At 37.0% G+C, this 22,396-nt stretch overlaps 1 protein-coding gene across 2 annotated transcripts in view; it reads right to left on the bottom strand.

Moving 5' to 3' along the window:
- TBCK (TBC1 domain containing kinase) overlaps positions 1 to 22,396 on the bottom strand; it is a 91,379-nt gene that overhangs the window by 9,423 nt on the left and 59,560 nt on the right. For both annotated transcript variants that reach the window (XM_085058345.1, XM_085058346.1), the window contains exons 24-26: positions 16,762 to 16,937; positions 6,691 to 6,866; positions 3,286 to 3,445 (exon numbers count right to left, since the gene is read on the bottom strand). In XM_085058345.1, coding sequence (XP_084914471.1) covers positions 3,286 to 3,445; positions 6,691 to 6,866; positions 16,762 to 16,937 — 512 coding nt within the window. The remainder of the gene's footprint in view (positions 1 to 3,285; positions 3,446 to 6,690; positions 6,867 to 16,761; positions 16,938 to 22,396) is intronic.

A 22,396-nucleotide genomic window follows, 5' to 3' on the forward strand; every position in this document is an offset into this window, starting at 1 on the left:
AGGATTACCCTGTTTTAATTCTGTCCTAAGGAAGTGTTCAACTAGAGCCAGAGCTGTCAGATCCAGTGACACTGCTGGCTTCCTTTTCCTCTTGCTGGAACAGTGCTGTAGCGAAGTTTTCAGTTTTCCCTCTCACATCTCAATTTCTATACACCATTTTCTTGCCAATTGAAATTTTTTATCATCTGGCACCAAAGCAAATACAAAAAATAGAAACAGAAATGAAGTGCAAAAAGGCTTTTCCTACAGGTCTGCTCAGTATATTTAACTTTGCTTTTGAAATTATTTTAAAGTGATGCGAAGTAGGATGCTAATATGAAGCACAATTGAAAGCTTCAACCTTCTAACTACAAATAGCCAAATAGCCCCATAAACAATCAGTGTTTTTCCCCTGCCTCTCAGTCCAACATAAATTTAAACTAAACAAATAACAGTGCCAATCTCCATATTTTTAGTGAAGTAAATATCAGTGAACACTTCTGAAAAATTGTCCTTTATGGCAGAAGGTACAATTTGTGGCTCATGCAATTTCATCTGGAAATACATAACTCTGTTTAGAAAAAACATGTTTTAAATTGAGCATCTTATAACATGGACAAAAATTGTTTTTGTTTCCATGCATTCACTTTTAATTTTTTTTCCTATGATTGGATTACCTAGCAAAATTTAAAAAGTAATAACTATTGTTCTTGTCAAGCTCCAAGCTACATAGTTTTGGCATGAAGAGTGGAAGCCGGTTCTATGCAACTATGCAGAGTAAAACTGAAACTGGCCTTAAAAAATTACCCACAAAAGGAAAGGTTTTATCAACACAGTCAAACTGAGGCTGGTTTTACATGTACTCTAAGGGTGTGATAGAGGTGGTGAGCCCCTACCAGTATTTAGGCTTCAGTATTTAATTAATTTGTGGTCAGACTGGTCAATCCAGTATTTTGTTGCTATTTAAAACTCTACACTCTTCAGTTAGGATTTCAAGAACTCTAAAAGCAAATCAAGAGGCAAAGCAGCATTTCTCCTTTATGGAAAGCAATAATATTGACAATTCTGGGTCAACATTGTCTTGGCTGCATAAAATCTGGGTTTAGAGGATAAGACAATACCTCCCATGTGACTGAAGCACTTGCACTTAAGCACAGTGCAAGATTTCTTCAGCTGCATAGCAAAGGAAACATTTCAATTTCATTTCAAAAACTTTGAAACATTAAAAAAAAATCTAATTTTGCATCAGAATTGTCACTCAAATACAGGAGAAAATAGTATCTTCTTGGCTTTGGTGGAACTGACAACCCTCACTGTACTTTCCATCCCTAGAAATTTGTCACAGTTGTTTCTTCACTGTTTTAGTTCCTTTGTTTCAGATAAAACATTTATAACTGGTTGTGAAAAAACATTGCCAGAAATGACTTAGTAGGAATATATTCTATAAAGATGCTTACTAGTGAACACCAAAGCACTTACTTTTTCCTGTTCTTAATAATTAGGAGGTTAGTGAATGGTTAGGCTCTTCCTGAGATAAATTTGCATGTTTGGTAATTTAAAATGTAACTGTTGAAAGCAGCTGCATCAAACATGTAAAGCATCATTTAAATCATATCCATTTGCCTCTTAGCCTTTTATGCTGTCCTAGGTTGCAATATTGATGTAGTTAAGTATTCTATTACCACCAGCTGTGGGCCATTAGCTGCTATCACCCACTCCGGATGACAGGCAATGGGCCATCCATTAGCTATTATCACTTGCTAAGACCCACCCCCATGACAGGCAATGGGCCATCAGGACCCACCGTGTGACTCATGGACTTATCTCATCCCATTGTGAGATGCTCTGCCGAGGAGGGAGGAGCCAGGTGTTCCCACCTGGATATAACCTGGCCTGAACTGCCTGAGCTAGCCCTGTCTACTGGGTTCCAGAGGACCAGAGCTACACTGGACTTCAGCTGGAGACAGACCTTCACAGGATCACCGCTTCAACTAGACTACTTCAGTTGGACTGCTACACCACCCTAACAGGGTGTTAGGTTGTATCTGACTTTGTCAGTGCTTTTCCTTGTATTATTTCACTTATTTTTAATTTCAATCTTGACTTGTGATCTCCCACTGGTTTGTTTTCAAACCAACACATATGCATTTTGCATTTGCTCCTTTGAGGGGGGATTTATGCATTCAGCATTTAGTGGGGAATTGTGAATATTCAAGTGGTCTGATTTCATGCTGAAATATCTATCATGAACTCACCTGGATTTGCACACAAACCTAGATAGTAACAGAAACTATGTGAGAGATGGTTTACAGTGTCTTTCATGCCATCTCTGTTACTATTTAAGAAACCTGATACTTATCACAAGTTAATTTTCTAAATGATGAAATGCAGGTTAATGAAAGGAGTTTCTCACTCTACTTACAACTCCCTATAGGTATTAAAATCAACATAATGTGTCATGCTGATGTTTCTGCTGTTCCTGATATGAAGACCTTTTAATGATTCACAGCCCTACTTGTCATATCAGGGTTACAGTTCATGTCCTTTGTGTAAACAGGCTTAAGAAACTGGTGAACTAAAGGTATACTATAGTTAAGAGTGTGTCTTAAAAAAAAAAAAAGGTAACAATCTGAGAGAAGAATAGCAAAAGAAATACATACTTTTACTTGTTATTCTAGCTGTTCTCAACATCATGAAATATGTAATTATAGAAAGGAATAGGGAAGTTTGAATGTCCTCCCTGCCTAGCTAAAGGCACTGACAACAAACATACCATACAAAAGTTACCACTAAGAATAATTTTTCTCTTTACTAAGCACAACTGCAGGAACAAGTGACTCTAAAAAAATGGGCAATACATTGTTTCTTACTAGTAGGAACATGAATTATATCTTATTTCCTTTGCACTTTAAAACATATGTCTCCATCCAACTTATCTTGTGTGCCCTTTTTAACACCACAGGAAGTAAATGCAAGCCAATTTTGAAAGCTATTACTAATGCACATTAAAGTGCCAATGTCACTTCTCTGTCATGACAAAAATAAAGATTTTAAAGCTGAAGAAGAAAATGTTCAGTAATTCATTTCAAAACACAAGCCTTCTCAGATGTGGACCACTTGAAGAGAAATGTCTTTGTCTAGAATCAGAAATGAGTAACAAGAAAGCCATCACCCCAAATCCTGTCACCATACACAAAACTCCTAATCTAAATTTTCCAGACTCTCGCATTTGTTTTACTACTGCCTGTATGCATGTTATTGATGTATCTCTAAGGATAAAAATATAAATTATAGCAATATACTTACAGCAGCTGTGTTCTTCACTGCATTTCCTACAATCACCACAACTCTTCCTTTAAAGCTCTGGAGCGTGGCAGTTGCTGGGCACTGGATGAGATCCCCTTCTGCAGTAAATGCTGATGCAAAAGGGACATTGATGCTGCCAGAAATGTGGCCACGGTTAAAGCTTAGGAAGATCAGTTAAGGAGGTCTGAAAGGCAGAGAAGCCTGTGGTGCATAACTATAAGATGAACCTGCTCTTCATCCTGGCTGTCATGACACAACAGCACTGGTCTTTTGTGACAGAATATTTTGTCAAACCTCATTTACTGTTTACTCATACGGAAAAAACCTTCTGACACTACATATGAAAGAAAGCACAGAATGAAGAGCTGTTTGGTTCAAAAAGGACATGGCACAGCACTACAGAAAATGATCTGCTAAATTACACACAGTGCTAAAGAGCCAATATACCCAGTATACATAATTTTGTGGATTTTACTTTAACTCTAGTCTACTAACAGGAGCCAAATACCAGCAAGCAGCTGGAGCACCTCTTCTAGGGGCATTTTATGCAAAAGGAATGAATTACTTAAAACGAGAACCAAAACTAAGGGATTGCTGGGAAATGTCCTCAAACTTCCTATCAACTCCCACATGTCCTCTACAATTTTGATCCAAATTGAAATTCTAATGTATATGACCCCCAGATTCCCAGACAATGAGCACCATGTATATTATCTGCAGTCCCACTAACAGCAAGTATGTAATGGGTATTGAAAAGCAAACAACTCTGAGACATCATAGTTAGTTGTCCTTCAGTTTCAGAGGATGATCATTTAATGAGATTTTATAAACCAATACTGGATGTGAAAGTCTCTTAAATAAAAATTAAGTTGGACTACTACTGCCTAGCTTTTTGTGAATTTGAAAATGCACCATGACCTTGACAAAACTCTGAATTGCTTTCACAGACTGTACATGCATGCCTGGAACATTCTCCTTCCCCAGCCACAAGCAAAAACAGCTCTGAAGAGATGGGAAACAGCAAAGTTCTGCAAAAATATACACAATGTCAAATATCCAGATTAGTCACTCTATCACCATACTTGCAGAAAGAAAGTTAAATTTATAATTAAATCCCAGAATCCTATTAAATAAACGAGCTGCCTTAAATGGATGTAAGATTTAATGACTTAACTTAATATTAGCATTTGTTTCTCATTATTTATGTAACAGTTTTAGTTTATGATCATCACTGTTATAGTGTGGGAAAAACATGGCTATATAAAAATATTTGGAAGAACAAAAGATGATCATGTACCATTCATTAATGTTGTCAGTTTATTTCTATTTTGAATGGGAAAATGATATCCTTCCTTCACTCATCTGTGCCAATCCCCTTTCCCCAACCCCATTTAAAACCACACAATTCCCACTGCTGTTGACCAGGTTCTGAAACGATCATAATTTAGATAGAAAATAACTTTGGACAAATGTAGTTACTTAAACTACTGAGTACACTTAGCTGCTCAGAGAGAGAGAAACATGACCTAGTCTTTAAAAAAAGTTTTAATTGCTAAGACAGTTAACAAAAAGGCCAAGAGTTTGTGCTACAGACTGAGCGACCATAAGTATGCAGCAGTAACTTTCAAAACATGAATGGAAGGCTGCCAATATATCTGCAAAATGCTTAATGAAATAAGCCTTAGAGGAATTGCTGGCCAACTGAAACAGTGCTTTGTGTATAATAGCTTTTCATTAAAAAGCATTCTGTTACAAAGCTGTCTACTGGGAGAGAGGGCTGGTAGCTCTTGGCCTTGCAACATGAGATTCATTACAAAACAATCCCTCAGCTTTCATGGGAGTCCTGCTATGAAATATGAAGCATGTTTGATACTTGTTGGAAGCCCTTTCATGCTTTTCCCAAATCACTTAGAAAACAAAGTGAAAGTGAAGTTTAGCATGACAGGCATATATGGTGAAAAAGATTAAAACCAAAATATACAAAATGATCACATTTTTCAAATACCTCACAGTGGTCTGTCACATTTTAGAATACACACCACAGTAACATACAGACAGTCTGATCCTATCCTAGTTTGTTGAAATTCTGTGACAACCACAAAGCCTGTTTCCTTATTGCGAGAATGAACAGGACACTGAACACAGTATTTTTATGGTTTCCCATGTATTATTTACAACTGCTGATAGTTTAACAGCTTTCTACCAGATATTTTCTTCTGCAACTGACATACAAACCAGTACACTCAAGGGCAATTTTACTACCTACCAGGCTTCCTTTTTCATGACATTTCCTACCTCTTAATACCAGATAGGTATTAGGATTTCAGTCCACCCATTATTTAAAGGACAGGACATTTTAGTCTACCATAAACTTCAAACATGCCAAAACATCTGCAGAAGCAATTAAAGTGCACCATGGTAGTGCAGAGTCATAAGGTCCCTACTTGAGCCTCCTCTTCTCCAGGCTGAACTCTGAATCTTTGGTTATTTTTTCTATTGAGTACTGTTTGCCCACTAAGAATCATCACTTGTGACATAGCAAGCTAAAAGTAGACTACAAAAACCCCTCAAACAATCTACATCAGCTTTGCTATTATGAAATGAGCAATACTTGACAAAAATGATACAAACCATTAACAAGTATATTGCCAAATACTCGGCGCACTTTTAGATGATGTTGACCAAGATGTGTGCTCCTGGAAAAGCACATCTTTACAAAGGACTACCCTTTCTAAAATGCAAACAATCCCAGTCCTGTAACTACATTACTTCAGAAAAAAACCAAAACCCCAAACAATTAAAAAATACTCCATGTGCAAAGAACTACATACTTCAAAAGGAACACATGATAAGGTGCAGATAGGGCAGCAGCCCTGGTAAAGATACAGCTCCAAAATACCTTCAAGACTTTTCTGATTATCAGCTACTAGGTGACTTTAGTGAGGCTGGCTACATGGTTGCATTACCTGACACAGCAAGAAGACAATTTGCCACTGGCAAAGCACATGAGCTATCAACTCTTCTCTATCTCCCTTCCATTTAACTGGAAAGCCTCACACCTTTCCAATATATTGGTCATATTAAATGGGGAAGGCTCGCTGAAAACACCTGTTATAAAGACAAAGGTAGCATTAAAGCACTTGTACTACTGGTACAAAGTGATTTCACTAAACAACTTAAAATGGGAAGGCAAAAAATAAATTTGTCCTCTTCTCTGCAAACCAGGCCTCTCCATGCCAAAACGCTCCGGTCTTCAGTTCTTCCACTCCACCCCTACCAGATCCCTCTCTTTCCATTATGTACCATTCTAACATATTTTCGGTGATGATATCCATCTGCACACAACAAGGAAATAATTGACACAAGCACGATTTAGCAAGGCTGGCACTCAGATTTGAAGGATACTCTTCGCTGTTACGGATGTCCACCACCAGTAGCTTTGGCTTACTAGGCTTTGTTTTCTTTACTGGTGTTTTGGAATGACTAGGTCCTGTCAGCTCACAGAGATCAATCAGATCTTCTGCTGAAATTCGTGGTGACACCTCTGCCTTCAGGTCATCCAACTTGATGGAGTCCCTAGACTTTAAAAGAAAAAAAAAATCATATTAGAGGTGAAAGAATTAAAGATGTGGAGCTTTTGTAAACTTATATTTATTTGACAAACTCGAAGCATAACAACCTAGTTAGACAGAAACTCATCTTTTTCTCAGAACTCTTAGAACTAGTCAGAATTAAGTTATCTATAGATAAAAGCTCCAGAGCAGTGCCAAATGCCTATCTGTCAGCTATAGCTCTATTTTCCGTTAGAAGTTGTTAAAAACGAAAACAGTTTGACAATCTGTGCAAACAATTTCAGTTTGTGATTTATTAATTAATTATTTACTGTGGTTGATGGGCTCACAACATCCACAGAACATTTCTTAGCACCAGAAATTAAGTAAATTGGCTAGAAAACACTCTCTGAACAGAGAAACTGAAAGGTCTCAGGATTGGAGCAGAAAAGACAGCTAGCAACGGGCACCTTGCCACAGAAACTGCAGGGATGTCTCTGAAAGATACAGAACTATCTAAACACCAGTTATTACCCCAGCCCAAGGACTAGGCACAAATCAGCACATCAGAAATATAAGATTTATATTACATATAGAAATAATACTTCTGTTTTATAATCCAGAAAATCTGTCCTTAGTTTGTGGGATGGGAAAACTTATACACATATTAATTTATATTAAATAAAAAAAAAAATTTGGGTAATGTGACAGATAATGATACAATATACAACACCACACTCCTGGTAGTATTTAAGCAACTAGTGTGATAATACCTGAAATTATTTTTCGTAAGAGAGTATTCATTGTGAATTATCTCAGAAATATGCATAAGTAGTAGAATTTCTACTCTCCACATTCTTAAAGAGTATCACAGTAACAAATTTTCTGCTTCTCAAAAACATTCCATTCCTGTTATCTAGTTTTAGATAGCAGAATCACACCAATACAAGATATTAGCTGCTCATAGCCGATGATTCAAGAGAACAGAAGCAGCACTCTGAAGAAAATGGAGGCATTACTAACTGGTATTAGTCCAACTGACTGTTGGTACCCCTAGCTTTTATTTTGGTTTTTAAACTTACCAGTTTCTCATTTAATCTGAGGACTATTCCAAATTTAGGGAATATGCTAGACAGAACACAGAAACATACACGTTCTTTCCCTTTAACTGGGTTGAAAATAAGGAGAAACACATTCAGCTGTGAATTTTACAACCATCTTTGCTTTGACCTAGTATGTCCAGAGCTGCCTTGATGGTTGATTCAGTGATACAACACCTCTATATAAGAAGCTTTTCAACAGACTTGCAGGGAATAGAATTGTTGAATTAATTCTTTCTCTAACAACTGTTTTATCAGACTAATTTATTTCCTTCAAATTGCAAAGTGGAATATATGCATGCTGTTATAAGATTATCTTTGCTAATTACATTTTAAAAATGACTACATCTGCTGTATCTGGTAACAACTATATTTCATCTCAGGCATTTTCTCACAGGAATTTTCTAATGAACTGTCAGTCAGCACAAGCTAAACATGGCTAACATCAAGCTGTCAATCCTTTTATCCCATCCTCACAACTCCTCTTATACCACCATTCTGCTACAGATACTCGGAAACTGCAAGAAACTACTACAGAAACCAGACTTGAGTTTAAACAGCTCTTGAGGCCATCACAGGCACTGAACACCCATGTCTTAAATATTCTTCTGAACCTTTAACACCTTTCCTACTCCTCTACACAACAATGTTCCAGCTGTTGTCTACCACCTCAGTGCCTACTCTCTTTGCCTCAACACGGACAAGTAAGAGGAGATGTACAAGATAAAGGCTGACCTTGAGGAGATGGACAAGATACAGGCTGACATTTTAGACAGGAATCTGCATTTTTGTCTGGACTATGTGCTTCAATTCCCTCTTTAGGCTTTATTATATCATTGCAGGCATTGCTTTCCAGTTACGAAGAACCAGAAGGAAAAGTAGCTGAAGGCAGGAAGAGGGTCTACTTTAAACCAAACCGTTTAAGGGATTTGCTGCACTCAGAAGAAGTTTATGGCACTGATAGTCTCTTAGTAATTTTTCACGAATATCCAACAAATTGTGAACAGGCTGTAGTATGCAACTGAGATTTTGATTCCAGCCACATTAAGTTGCAGGTAGGCACATCTCAAGACAGCTACTTACAGTATCTTGTTGAATTTATCATAACAATTTTTTTTTTGTTCTAAACAATGAAGGGAGCGTAATGATTATCCCATGACCCAAAATTCCCATGCTAATAATACTCTACAAGGAGTACAAAACATAAGGACAAAATATGAGGACAATCATGAAAGAAAAAGCCAGGATAACTACTGGGAAAATCTTAAAAGACCCTTAAAAGCTTATCACATATATAAAATGCTTGTCTCTTTCTTTCAATTATCTTCCTTCTGTGATCTATTTACTCTTTTTCAGGTCATGGCACATACTTTCTAAAAAAAACTCCATTCTTTCTTAAAAAAGGCAAAAGCTCTACTTTAAGCGCAGTGCCAGAAGGTAGTTAAAAGTCCAGTTACAAACTTGTGTTTTAGAGATTGTGTAAGAAACTGTTTACTGACAACAATACTGAAATTGAGAACTGCTCATATACAGAGATTAACTTGCTGTCATTAGTTAGGAAAAATTATCAGAAAGACACATGCATTTTCAAACACCCATGTACACACAAGTCTACACGTGCTAAGATACTGGGCTTACTACTTAATTGCTTTATCTGTTTTCCTGCAAAGGAGAGAAACTTATTTTAGCATATTCCAACTACAAGAATGAATCTTGCTTTAGACTATTCAGCTATAAGAAATTGTTTGTCAAGGAAGACTGCTTGATCAGCAGAATGGCAATAGCAGAAAGTGTACATAAGCTGAAGTCTGAGGTCTCCTTGCTGCCCAGAAGTTTCTCTGATGACACCCTACATTCTTTAATTTCAAAGTACTTATTCTTCTCATCCCATTAATTTTCAAACAGGCCTGGGAATTGCTAAGCCATATGCACTTACTGCTCTTAATAAGAAGAAATAGGCATTAAGAATTTAATTTTTTTTAATATTAGGAATTAAAGCTGCTTAACCATTCTCAATTTGGAAGTCAAGTTTCAGAAAGATTAAAGCACTCCAGAACATGAAGCTGGTATAATCATAGCTCCTATCTCTTTTCCCATTAGCCTGTAATCTCTTACAGGCATTTCATCATGGCTATTAAATGAAGATATACCCTTTTTTTTTTTTTTTTTGGAGAAAATAGCCAAGTATCTTTAGTTCTGCTAAACCTGAACAGTCCCATCTGATAAACACAGAAGCTATAAAGGAACTTTCTATCCATGGAAAGGATAGCTTTATCTGAGCAGATGCAGGGTTTCTCCCCTTTGTCTTTGAAGTCAGCAAAACTTAGCGCAGCTTATTAAATATATTAAGATATATATTAGGATATATCGGCCTGGAAGTCAGTATAATTAAAATCTGGGGTTCAAGTAAAATACTTTATTCAAACTATCAAGGTCCTTCATGAAGAAACGTGTTTCATGAAATATATAATTCCATATTTTTGGAACATATTTCTGAAATCAGTGTATGCATGTACACAGAAATAAGACTACAAAAACCTTTTTTAAAAAGTGTGTAATGGTTTAAGCCCTCCAGTCCCGCTCCCCACCCTTTTTTATTACATTTACTAGCAAAGGGTCATACAAAAAGGCTTTAAGGTTTTTTGATGTTCAACTGTGACTGTTTATAAAGGATGAATAGCCAGAATTCCAGATTTAAGGAACTCTTTTCTACAATTTTTCAACATTTGAGAGACACTCTTCTCTATACAACCTCTAGCAAACTGATTCTTACACTTCAGATTCAGTCCTCTGTAGCCATCATATTCTGCTTCTCATATTTCCAAGTCAAGACACTGGTGCCTACCTTCTCTATGCTCACTTTTTCCTTCTACTTCCTATTTGAGTGTGCTCCATTTCATTTTGCAAGCTGTACTCTTCCACCCCCTCCACCACCCTGACTCCCTAACACAGCTCCCTGCTCCAGAACTCATACCTTGAGAAGTGCAAACAGCAACTTCCAACCATCAGTCATTAACATCCTCCAAATGTCTGCACACAACATTGTATGCAGTTTACAAAAAACCTGAGTGAGCTCTGCTTGCCAAAGCAGCTCATTATTTAGGAAACCTATTTCTTTCTCCCTGGAATAACATAATTGAGTGAATAACTGAGTCAGCAGGGCTGAAAGACAAGTTATTCCCCTGCATGCAGCTAGGCAGACATGCTGCAAAGCCTCAGTTATTGCCCCGATATGATAAAAAAGTTAAAAGCTGCTCACCACTACAAGGAGCCATTTCAAAACAGAAAGCTGAAACATAATCCAGTCATGCCTGAAAACACTCACAGGACGCTTTAATGTGCAATAAAACTTGAAGTAAAAGCAGCAGCAAGAATGATCTTGCCAGCCTTGAATGCTTTCCATCAGTGCCTCTTTTTTTCTCTCTTGATAGATGCTCTGTCCTTGACAAGAAGTTGTATTCCTTTGATTTGAGAAAAATTATTACAGATTCCCCTGTCCTCTTTATAAACAAAACCAATCAGAATCTAATATCACATCTCAATGCAAACTGCAACTGCTAGAGGAATTTCCTGCATAATGTGATCATGTCTCTCGCTTGGTAAGAGACCTTGGATTTAGACAATTTTCCCTTCTTCATCTGTACTTGTTATTTATTCACATTCCTGTTTTCTGAACTGGCATTTTCCGTTATTTACCACTGTGAAGGCTGTCAAAACATACTGTTCAGGTTCTCCCTTAACTGGTGACTATTAAGATGAGGGCTCAATTCGAGTAATTGATAAAAATATGGTCAGTTACCCTGTAAGCTACATGCAAGTTCTACACATCAAAGAGTGGTGAAGATAGCTGCCATATTCCTTGTATTCCCACACAGTGGCTACTACTTATGATTTTTAAAGTAAATTTCTTTTCTCTGATAGTATGGCAAAACTAAAAAAGAACCAAAGAGAACAAAAAAGAAACTCCTAATATTTAATTGCTCAAAGGTTATCAAACCTAGAATCTGATTTTAAAACAACTTCTAAATTGGGAAAAAAACCCCAAACTATAAAGAACATTCCTACAAGATGCAAAGAGAAAGAACTGGCTAGATTTTTCTTTTTTTAATAATTAATTTTACTGGTACAATTACCCTTTCCCCCTCTGCACATTTGTTAATCAGTTGTGGAATCCCAATTGTGGGAGGTCTAAAAGGTCAAACACACCCAGCTTTCAACTTCAAAGTGGATATAATCACAAAGGCTTGTGAGGAAGGACTGGTGGACCATCAGTGAATCCAGAACCTGAGCCAAAGGCTGCAGCAGAGAGTGCTCTGCCTGCTCCAGCTGCCCCATTTATATTCAAGGCAGATAAACACATCTCAGCAGACCTGAAAACCAAGTCTGTGCAAAACAAGCTTACAATCCTTATATATGATCTAGATCTCACAAACTATTACAGTCTCATACAAATAATATTTAGATTATTACAAATGTACTCCTTTGATTCAGTCTCAACTAAGCAGGACATTTGTTTCAACGAGTTTACATTCAATTAAAATAATTACAATCTATATCACAACTTAAAAAAATCAACCACAGCATTCATTTAACATTTAGCATCGGTATTTCCTAAGCCTTATATTTTGCATTTTATCCACTTTGGTAATTGATCTAATGCATCGTCTTCTACCAGAAAAGGTCCTAAAATGATGAAAATACATATTGATTTGTAAAACCAGTCAGAATAAAGAAGGTGCTTAATAAGGCTTCCTTGAGATAATTTAACCTGCAGAACCAAAGCACTGGAAGCAGCACTTTCCTTACACTCCCCACTTCCTGGTTGCTGGCTGGCTGGTTTATGAGTATAAAAAACACTTTAAAAAGTTAACCAACAGAGAAAGTTTTGAAGTTTGCAACAATTCCTAAAGTATTTGCCACACTGTGATGGGCTTATGACATGCCTAATTAAACAGTGATTTGTTTATTCACTCACAAGAGACTAACATAAAAAGTGCATTTTAACCAACATCATCTAAAAATGACAAATAACCCCAACTTCTCACTCAAGCTGTTGGCAGCTACAACCGGGAAAACAGAACCATCAAAGGCAAATGTAAAATAAATTAGAAGCATTAACTGAGATCTGGATCACTTTATGCTTTGTACAATTTGAACTAAAGACAAATTTGAGTAACAGCTTTCTGTTGAGTACACCAACAATGGAAGAGGAAAACAAAACCAAGTTCTGTACAAAAACAGAAGACAAAAGAAACTGGAAACGGGTGAAGGTGCTCAGAAGACCCTTTAGGCAAAGGCAAATATAAGTAATAGCATGAACAGCACACAGGCATTTCTTACTTCCATCCCCTTGAAAGGAGAATTGGGACTAGAAGACCAAAACAAAGCCATAACTGTATCAGTCTCTGGATTTCTGTAGGTTCACCTGCCACACCTGAGCAGATATTGACAGAGAAACTGCAACATTCTCTCCATTTTATTTAGAATTCTGGAAGTAGCTGGAAGGAGTGTATGCCTACCATAATTAGAATAATGGAGACACAGATATAGCAGAAAATTGCTATATTACAGTGCTATTTGTCTCTGTGACTCCTCGACATTCAGGAAAAATACTTCAGGAGTTTCCAGAGTATGAAAGTAAGTTTCATGAAGAGCAAGAAGAAAAAATCATCCATGTACTGGTAAAGAAGAGTTACAGACACAAAACTGAGTAGACTGTAGTGTAAATTCAGTAGTGAACTTAAAGGTTCTTGCCTTTGGTATTTTTGACGTTTTATCTTTCTCAAAATAAACATGCAAACCCACTTAAGATGCACATTCATTCTCTCTGAAACTATTTCCTCCTTGAGATTTTATCTCAGTAGAAATATGTTTACTGGCTGAAAGAGTAAAAGATTAAGCAACACACAAGTCCAGGAGGAAAAAGAGAGCACCCAACCCTATTTATGAAGTTAAAATAGATGTCACTAAAATTAAAACTAAGCAATGCTAGTGATAAAAAGAGTCAAAGCAGTTTTGTTTAACTGACTGCTGATTTAGGGAGAAAAATGCACACCCAGAGGGGAAATACTTCTCCTGTTATTATTAACCAAAGCACAGTAACATGCAGATACACACAAATATTTGAGTAGCCAATAAAAAGCACTTAGGAAACAAACCGAAGCAGCTTAGAAAGAAAATACAAATATAGAGGTAAGAGACAGCTGGTGTTTACAATTAAAAACACTAAACATTTACTGTTTCAAGAAGTCATAAATTACCTTCAGAAGCAAACCTACAACTTTCTTCACAAAGGAATTGTTTCGTATCCTACCCACTTTCAAATGCAGAGGTGATGCACAAATATAAAACTGGAGATAGAAATGTAGTGCAAAGTATTTGTCCAAAGAATAACCACCACAGGTAAGGAAACAGCAAAGAAATTTTTTTAAGAGCTAAACTAAAGAGCAAGGACACAATAGTGTTTTAGAAGATCCATTAAAGGGTACTGTGTGTACTGAAGATTGAACTCAGATTTCACTGCTTTCAAGTAGATAAAAAGTTTCCCCATGGCAGCAAACACCAGTAGAGGACATGCTGAAGAAAGAGATAGGTACTTCCAGGATTAAGGTTAAAATAAAAACCCAAACAAAAACAAGCCACACCACCTTTGTGTGTAAATAGTGTATTTCACCAGCAATTTCAATTAATTTTTTCATCAATATTGCTCTGAGAAGTGTCATTTTATGAAGAAAAATAGCCAAAAGTGCAGAACTGGTCACAAGTGAGAAGGTAGCTCATTATCGACTCATATTACACAGGATTTTCCAAGTCTGAACTGTGGCTCCTGACTGAACCATAACATACTTGACCTGTCTCTATCTGTCTCAAAATCTGACACACAAAAATACAGCATATGGGAACAAACAACACATTTGCAGACTATAATTTAAGATATTAATAGTCTTTCTTGCATCCAATACAATAGTTTCCTCTTTGCTCACAAATTTCTGTATAGATCTCAGAATCCATACATCTCTCTTTCATATTATGAACTAAAAAAAAATAAAAAATAGGAGTAACCAAAAGATAAAATATACTTGTGCTTCAAAAGATGTTAAAACTTCAGTTGCACTGCAGTAAATGAAGAGGTCTTTGCTGTTAGGTAGACAGAAGTAGAAACTAAAGACAAGGCAATAGACAGACGTTCTAGTATTTATTTCTCTCCTCTTTAACATACCAAAAACATTTGCTTAGTTTCTTGGAAACTGTGGGATGGATAAGCCTAATTACTGGCATTATAAACAAACATGACTTCTGGTATGAAAATAAAATCACTGTCAGGAAAAAGGCACCCAAAATATTTCTCAGGAAACGGAAGAATACTGAAAAAACCTTGCTTGATCTGAAATAATGGATTTTTATCTCTGTTACAAATACAAATATTTCTGCTATTTATTAGTTCAGTAGACCACTGCTGCTTTCTCCTGCCTCCCTCTTTGCTATATCAAAGTGCTTTGACTCTTGCTTGTACACATAAAGGCACAAGCAAATGCTTAGGAATCAGAAGACTTGTTTTTTCCTCTCTTTTGTCATAACATTCAGAAAAGCTATCACACACACAAAATCATTTTCACTTTTAGGCATCTGACCAGACTGCCAAGAGAGACTGAATACTTTTCTTGGAAGTTTTCTTGATCTGATGGATCAAAACTCTGGGTAACCCCATCTGAATTCAGTGTTGGACATGCTTTCTGCAGGAATTTGTACCAGATGACCTTAAGATGTCCTGAGTTACTCTATGAAAGTGCAGCCCTTGGCTCCTTCAGAAAGGCTCTGTATATATCTCTAGAGCAGGACAGCAGCAGTTGTGTTGGCTACAATTCCTAAATGACAACAACCAGTATTCTCCTGTAATTTTATTTTTCTTCCCCATTGCCTTTCTACATACACCTATTGTTTCTTAAATCTTGTAAGATCTTTGAAGTTTCAATTTGTTCTTCATTTACATGTCTGCACATGCAGTCCTGGATTTGTAGTTAAGCATTCCAGAAATTACAATATAAATAAAATAAAAACGAAAGTAAAAACCAAGAAAATTATTGAATATCAAGCTCCAGTTTACGGAATAAAAAGTAAAGATTCACTTGAGTGACAACACTTCCTAGTTTCCTAGTAGTTAGGAAAAACAAATGGAAAGACTAAAACCTAATGCAATTCACCAAATAGATATAGCAGGTCTATATACACTTCCCCTATTATTGGAATGTGCTCATGAATGAAATGGTTGTAGGAGACAGTGGAAGGAAAAAAAACATAACAAAATAAAATTAAATTTTTAAGAGAATAACTAGATTTGTACTGCTGAGAGGAAGGAAAGGAATAATTTCAAATCACAAGTCTTCAGATGGTGCATTTGACAAGAGAAACAACCATTAGATTTTATGAGAGAGAGAAGAGAAAAATCTTTGTGCTCAACTGAGTATCTATTTAATGCAGATATTCCCTTAGTAACTAGTTAGTCTTTGCCAAGAAAAACACAGGCATAAGTCACCTACTAAACTCTCAGAATAACTTGCGGCATATCTCTTATCTGACACGCCAAGATGGAAAAAGCAGCCAGAGCTGCCTGCATCACTTTACAGTCACCTGTTTCTCCCTGGCACACTATTCTTTTTACTGCTTTTCCCCTATGATAAAGTCTGTTTATAGTTCCCCAGGTGAGTTGCGGCCATTGGTTTGTTATGATAACAGAACTGAAGGATCTGGAGTTGGGAGAGACGGGAGAAACAGGCAATCTGAACAACCTAAACTATTCTCCCCTGCCCAATTCCCGGGTTACTCACGAGGTCACTCCGAGGAGCTTCCTGGTAGTCTGCTGAGAAGCAGGACATGGAGCTCCTGGCGCCGCTGCTGTCAGCGGCTGGCCGGGGAGGCTGCGCGTATTGCCGGTAGGTGGCGCTCTTTGGAGTCCAGCGGAACAGGTTGATCGACTCGCGAACACAACGCTCAATGTCGATCTCTGGGAGGGATTTAAAGAAAAAACAAGAAATGCAAGAGCAACATATCAGTAAAGACATTTTAAGAATCAGTTTTATCCCCAGTTATGTCAGGAAATCTCTTTAAGGGAACGGTATCAGAATTTTAACCACGGCAAAGTCAGGACAATAATTGAAGCCAAGTCATTGTAAGGCATCTTAAACTCTTAACACGTCACGCTATTGACTGTTTGATATTGGTTCATGCAATTCATCGAAAGTAGATTTCATATTGTGTACGGACATCAGGATTTTTGGATAAACTGGGTGTCTTATTTGTCAGTTAAATCCTGCTAAGAGCCAGACTGAAAGCTTTCAGCTACTGAATTTTGCATGGATTGCCATTGTGACAAAGCTACATGCTATCTGTTTGCTGGAAAACAGTTCTCAACATTAATTTGTGCTTGATGGCAAACATAATGGATTGTTTTAGAGGTTTTTTTCAACAAACTAACAAAGAAACAATACAGTCCAAAACCCAACCAGACATTCTCAGTGAAACATCCTGGCTGAAAGTGTGAAGTGCCATGTGTGACAAAATATAACCCAACGTGAGAGGAAAGCTAACACTTATCTAATGAGAAGCATCTTAAAATAAGCTGTGGTCAATTAAAATGTAGGAAAGTACAATGAAATAAATCTGTAAAAGAAAAAAAAAGCAAATCTATTAGAGATCTATTTTTTGCAACACTAAGCATCCTGCTGCACGTATCTATCTTCTAACAAGATGCAACATAAAAGCCATTTATCTTTTCATCCCTATAAAAGGACTGGGTAGTTTTGCACCTCATGTATGTGGCCTCATGAAGAGAAAAACGATGCTAGCTTGCATTTTATGACAAAACTGCTGCAGTGTGACAGACAAACAGCAGGGATATCAGGAGTTCTTGTGTCTGTCCCAAGATGTTGTATGATTCATTACAACACTCACAATTTAGATTAAAGCATCAGCTTCTATGAAGAAAACAGAGGCACTGTAGCCAGGCTTTATCTGTATATCTCAAACAGATTTGATGTGCTGCCATCAATCACTCATTGCTATCAGCAGATTTGATGCCTTGCCATCAACCTGGGAGTTACTCCAGAAACCTCAGTCATTAGCAGGGTGGTGAGCAGAAGAAGCTGAAATTGAAGATTGGGGCAGAATAATCTAGTTGGATGAGATTATTGATTTTGTTTAAAATCTGAAAGATGTGATCTATTACTCTCCCACTCGAAAAGCTGTCTGTATTCAGGTAAGATACAATCTGCAGCAGATCCTTAATTCTGTCGATGACGATATGCTTATATGCTATCTTGCTTCTAAAATTCTGAGAAGTCTGGGAGTAAAACTGTGGCTTACCCAATTTTAATTCCAGCTCTAAAAACCTTTTTGTGGATGCGTGAAAGTAAATCGCAATTTTCCCTGACAATATCAGGTTCCCTAGCTACTTGGGATAATAGGTGCCAAAGATAAACAGACTATGTGATGTCTCAACAGTAGCCAACAATTTTTCATTTTGTCTATACTGTAATAGAAGGCTGTTATTTAGCATCATTCCCAAGGAAAATCCAAACAACTGGAGAATTTTACACAATTCCTAAACTCAGGTAAAGAGAGGAGACGCCTTTCACTAGTTATTAATCCTAAAGCTCAGAAAACACCCTAAAGCACTCATTATGCTTGCATTTTTTTCTAAATTTCTGAAAACCCATTTTATTTATAAAAAGTTGAGTATTTCAGTTCAAGACTGTAGAACATTTATAGTGGGGTCGTGGTTTCTTTTTTCGTTGATTTTTTTTTTGGTAAAGAAACTGCTGTAATTGAGTTATAAGGCCCATTTCCTGAGATTCTTAGCTAAGGAACCATTAGTAGTACTTCTGTAATAAATGATATGAATGCAGAGTTTAGCCAGTAAAAAAAATAAATCTGAACAACAATAATTAATAGCATGAGAAGCATTTGACTGTGAGAGGGCATAATAGCCTACATATATCTGAAATTGAAAACAGAGAACTGGGGGATGGAATAGGAACACCATTTACAATAAAGCTATAAAAAAGCTGAAGGCAGAAATTGAGACTGACAGTGTTAAACATTGCAAGAGGTCAAAATATTTTTCCTAGAAACAAGCTCTGTAATTCCAAAAGTAATTCATTTCAGAGAAGTAGAAAATGCAGCAATAGGCTTGGGCACTGGGACAGGCTCCCCAGAGAAGTGGCCACAGCACCAAATTTGACAGAGTTCAAGAAGCATTTGGACAATGCACTCTGGCACATGTGACTCTTGGGGTGTCCTGTGCAGGGCCAGGAGCTGGACTCAATGATCCTTGTGGTCCCTTCCAACTTAGCTTGTTCTGTGTGCATGTCTAAAAACAATAAACAGTTCTCACACATTAGGGTGGAAGTGAAAAATATAAGAGTCTGTTGCTCCATGATTTTTGATTTTTGGTTTCTCATTTCTTTGAAGCAGCATTTCAGAAGGACAGTGGCCACAGATGAAAATGAAACTTCACAGAACAAGAGAGAATTTTTGTGGGTGAAGGCACCAAAAGTCTAAAACAAATTTACAGTCTGTCAATTAATTTATCTGCTTCTAAATAAGGCAAAATAAAAACTACAACAAGGTGACTGTGGTTTCCACGAGCAGGAATAAAAAAAATCCCATTAACCACAAAATGCCCCCCAAACCATGTGCAAACCATAGGCACATGCATGCATATATATGGGAACAGTCAACATATAGAACCTACATGGGAGACAACACTGCTGGTGGTGAAAGAATTTACTCACATTCTTTTTTAAAAAACAATTCCTTTCAGGATATTGGAGTTTAAGACTACATTAAACTGGTATAAATATTTACAGAATATTTATTAGTCACACTGCATCAACAGGCTTCACACTTGAGTAACCTTCAAGGCTGTCTTCATCGTTTGTTTGCAATTTCGGTTTAAGAAAAATCACTTCCTGTCAGTAACTAAAATGAAATGAAATCTCTTGCAGTCTTGCTGGATAAGATCTTTTCTCCTCTTTTTGGCTAATTTGTAAGGGTCTGCTGCACTACTTCAGTCCCGATTTCTTCCCATGCCCTTTCAAATGCATGACAGATGAGTCAGTCTCTGGTGAAATGTCCATCTTTTGTTATCTCCCCAAGACTTTGCATTAACACAGCATTAATCCTGCCTGTACTCTTTGTGCTCCCAAGTCACTGCACTACAAGCCAGAAAACATTAGAGCTTCTACATTATTAGAAACATACCACTGATATGTCAGAAGCATAAATATATAAAGTCAGAGCTTAGATGCTTGAACAGGACTGTGGACAAATGAACACTGACTACCTCAGCAGAATGCCAGAGTACTTGATACATGCAAACAACTAAGAAGAACATCCTTCTGAGAGCAGGCTCTGGAAAAAGCTCCAGGTGTGAGCAAGAAGTGAACAGTAACATTTAAAAAGGATGAAGAGGGCATGCTCACTCATGGAGATGTGCATATAACATCTTTGTGCTCTCTAAGACCCCAGAATTTGGGTATTTTGTAGTTTAAAAATGATGTGCCTTCTGTTTTTATTAATACAAATTATTTCATTGGAAAATCCGTAATGAAAATGTGCTGACATAACATGGTGCCATTAAATGTGAAGTGTGAAAAAGCTTAAGCCTGACTTAAAACAAGACAAGTACTATAAAAATAAGTTTTCATTTCAAAACTTAGTATATCTTGAAGCAGTCTGTTTTTGAAAAAGCGCAGAGAGCCTGTATTTCAAGAAGTCAAAGCTGGAACCCAAGTATCTTAGGAACCAAAGTCACAAATTTAATTTTCAAACATTATGTTTAGGGGTTCTGGCTCAAATGACCTCAAGTATTTCAGTCAAGCAGCAATCAAGCCTTACAGGAAACAATTCTACAGCACCAGCTAATTGCTCAGCATCAAAAGGTTTTTACTGATACTTCTAAATATGCAAATAATATAGCAATTGGAAAAGCTAGGGGTAGGGAAGTGAAAGAAGTGATCTAACAGTAATATCTTGGTTTTGCCATGTCCCCTAACATTAAGCCTACTGAAATGTTTTGCTCCTTTTCTGAACTAAACCTACTGTTTATTTTAAGATGTTTTGTATTTTGCTTTGTTCATGTTAAACTGTAACTTCTTACCAAGCTGCTGCCTCCCTCTATCCACAGCCTCAACTGGAAAGGATGGCTCAGCTCAACGCAGCTGCTTTTAAAGCTATATACATTTAAAGTTTATTATTATAGATACAGGAGAGAAGTAGATTACATTTGAAACAGATGTTGAAAAAAGGATCAGTTTAAATGCAATACACCTGTGACAAAAGCACATACTATTTTTCATTTTTGCAGCAAAACTGGATGTGCATATGTTGTTCACAGCAAGTGAAGGCAAGTAATGGAGAAAACTGTAAGACGAATGGTTCTTTCCTGATGAAAATCTACACAGACCAAGTCTTTGTGTGCAGTTAATCAATTCCAGAGCCTTTTCCTTGGGTAACAGGATACTGGTTAAGAAACTCAGCCAAAACAAACTGCTTCTGCATTTTGGGAATAGTCCAGAATTATGAGCTTGGTTTGACATCTCCATCACAAATACTTTATTGCTACCCTGCCAGGCAACATCAGCTTTCACCACACAGCCACATAAATAGGCCAGAAAACCTCTGTGCTATGAAGGCTCTGGAGCTGAATAGGTCAGTCAGTTCAACCTCCTGATTCAGGCTCTTAGAAGAAAAAGATGCGAAAGGCCATAAACTTTTTTTTCCCTGATAACATACAAAATGACACACTGAGTCTGCATATTTAAAAGGACATATCTAGGAAGAGGAGTGACATTTCTGCATTTGTTACTGTAAGAAGGTTATTATAAATGAAAAGGTCAATGCAGAACTCTTCTTTTTACATTATTTATTTCATACATTACAGGATAGTTGCATGACTTCATTTTTTTGTGGACAGCAGTAGAGAGAAGCAGCAGTAAACACTATGATTTATTCCCCAGACATTAGACTGCACAAAGGGCAAACATGGATTCTTTCCTTACTTGTGATTGTAAAAATTCCTCTGACTCAGCAGTTCAGTGAAAAGGTTTACTAAGAATGCCTTCCAGTATGGAAGTGTGATGATGCACTGACTGAGATGAGCAGGGAAGACACAGAATGCCAAGTGACTGTACAAGGAGAAGTACATGCTTTACTGTAAGTCAATCACCAAATGCCACATACTGTGTCCTACTGAGAAAGAATACAGAAATAGATTATATAAAGACTGAAGCTAAGCTCCAACAAGAAAGTGTTTTAAACATTTTTATGAGGTGTGCCAGTGCTGTTTAACAGCAGATACTTCTACAAACCAACAAAATGTTAAAGACATCTGGACCAGCCCTAACACAGGGTAGGACACTAGCCAACATCAAAAGCATAGGAATTCACACTATATAATGGAAA

Source organism: Lichenostomus cassidix, chromosome 4, assembly GCF_008360975.1.
Source record: "Lichenostomus cassidix isolate B80296 chromosome 4, HeHo_3.0, whole genome shotgun sequence".
Classification (NCBI taxonomy): Eukaryota; Metazoa; Chordata; class Aves; order Passeriformes; family Meliphagidae; genus Lichenostomus; species Lichenostomus cassidix.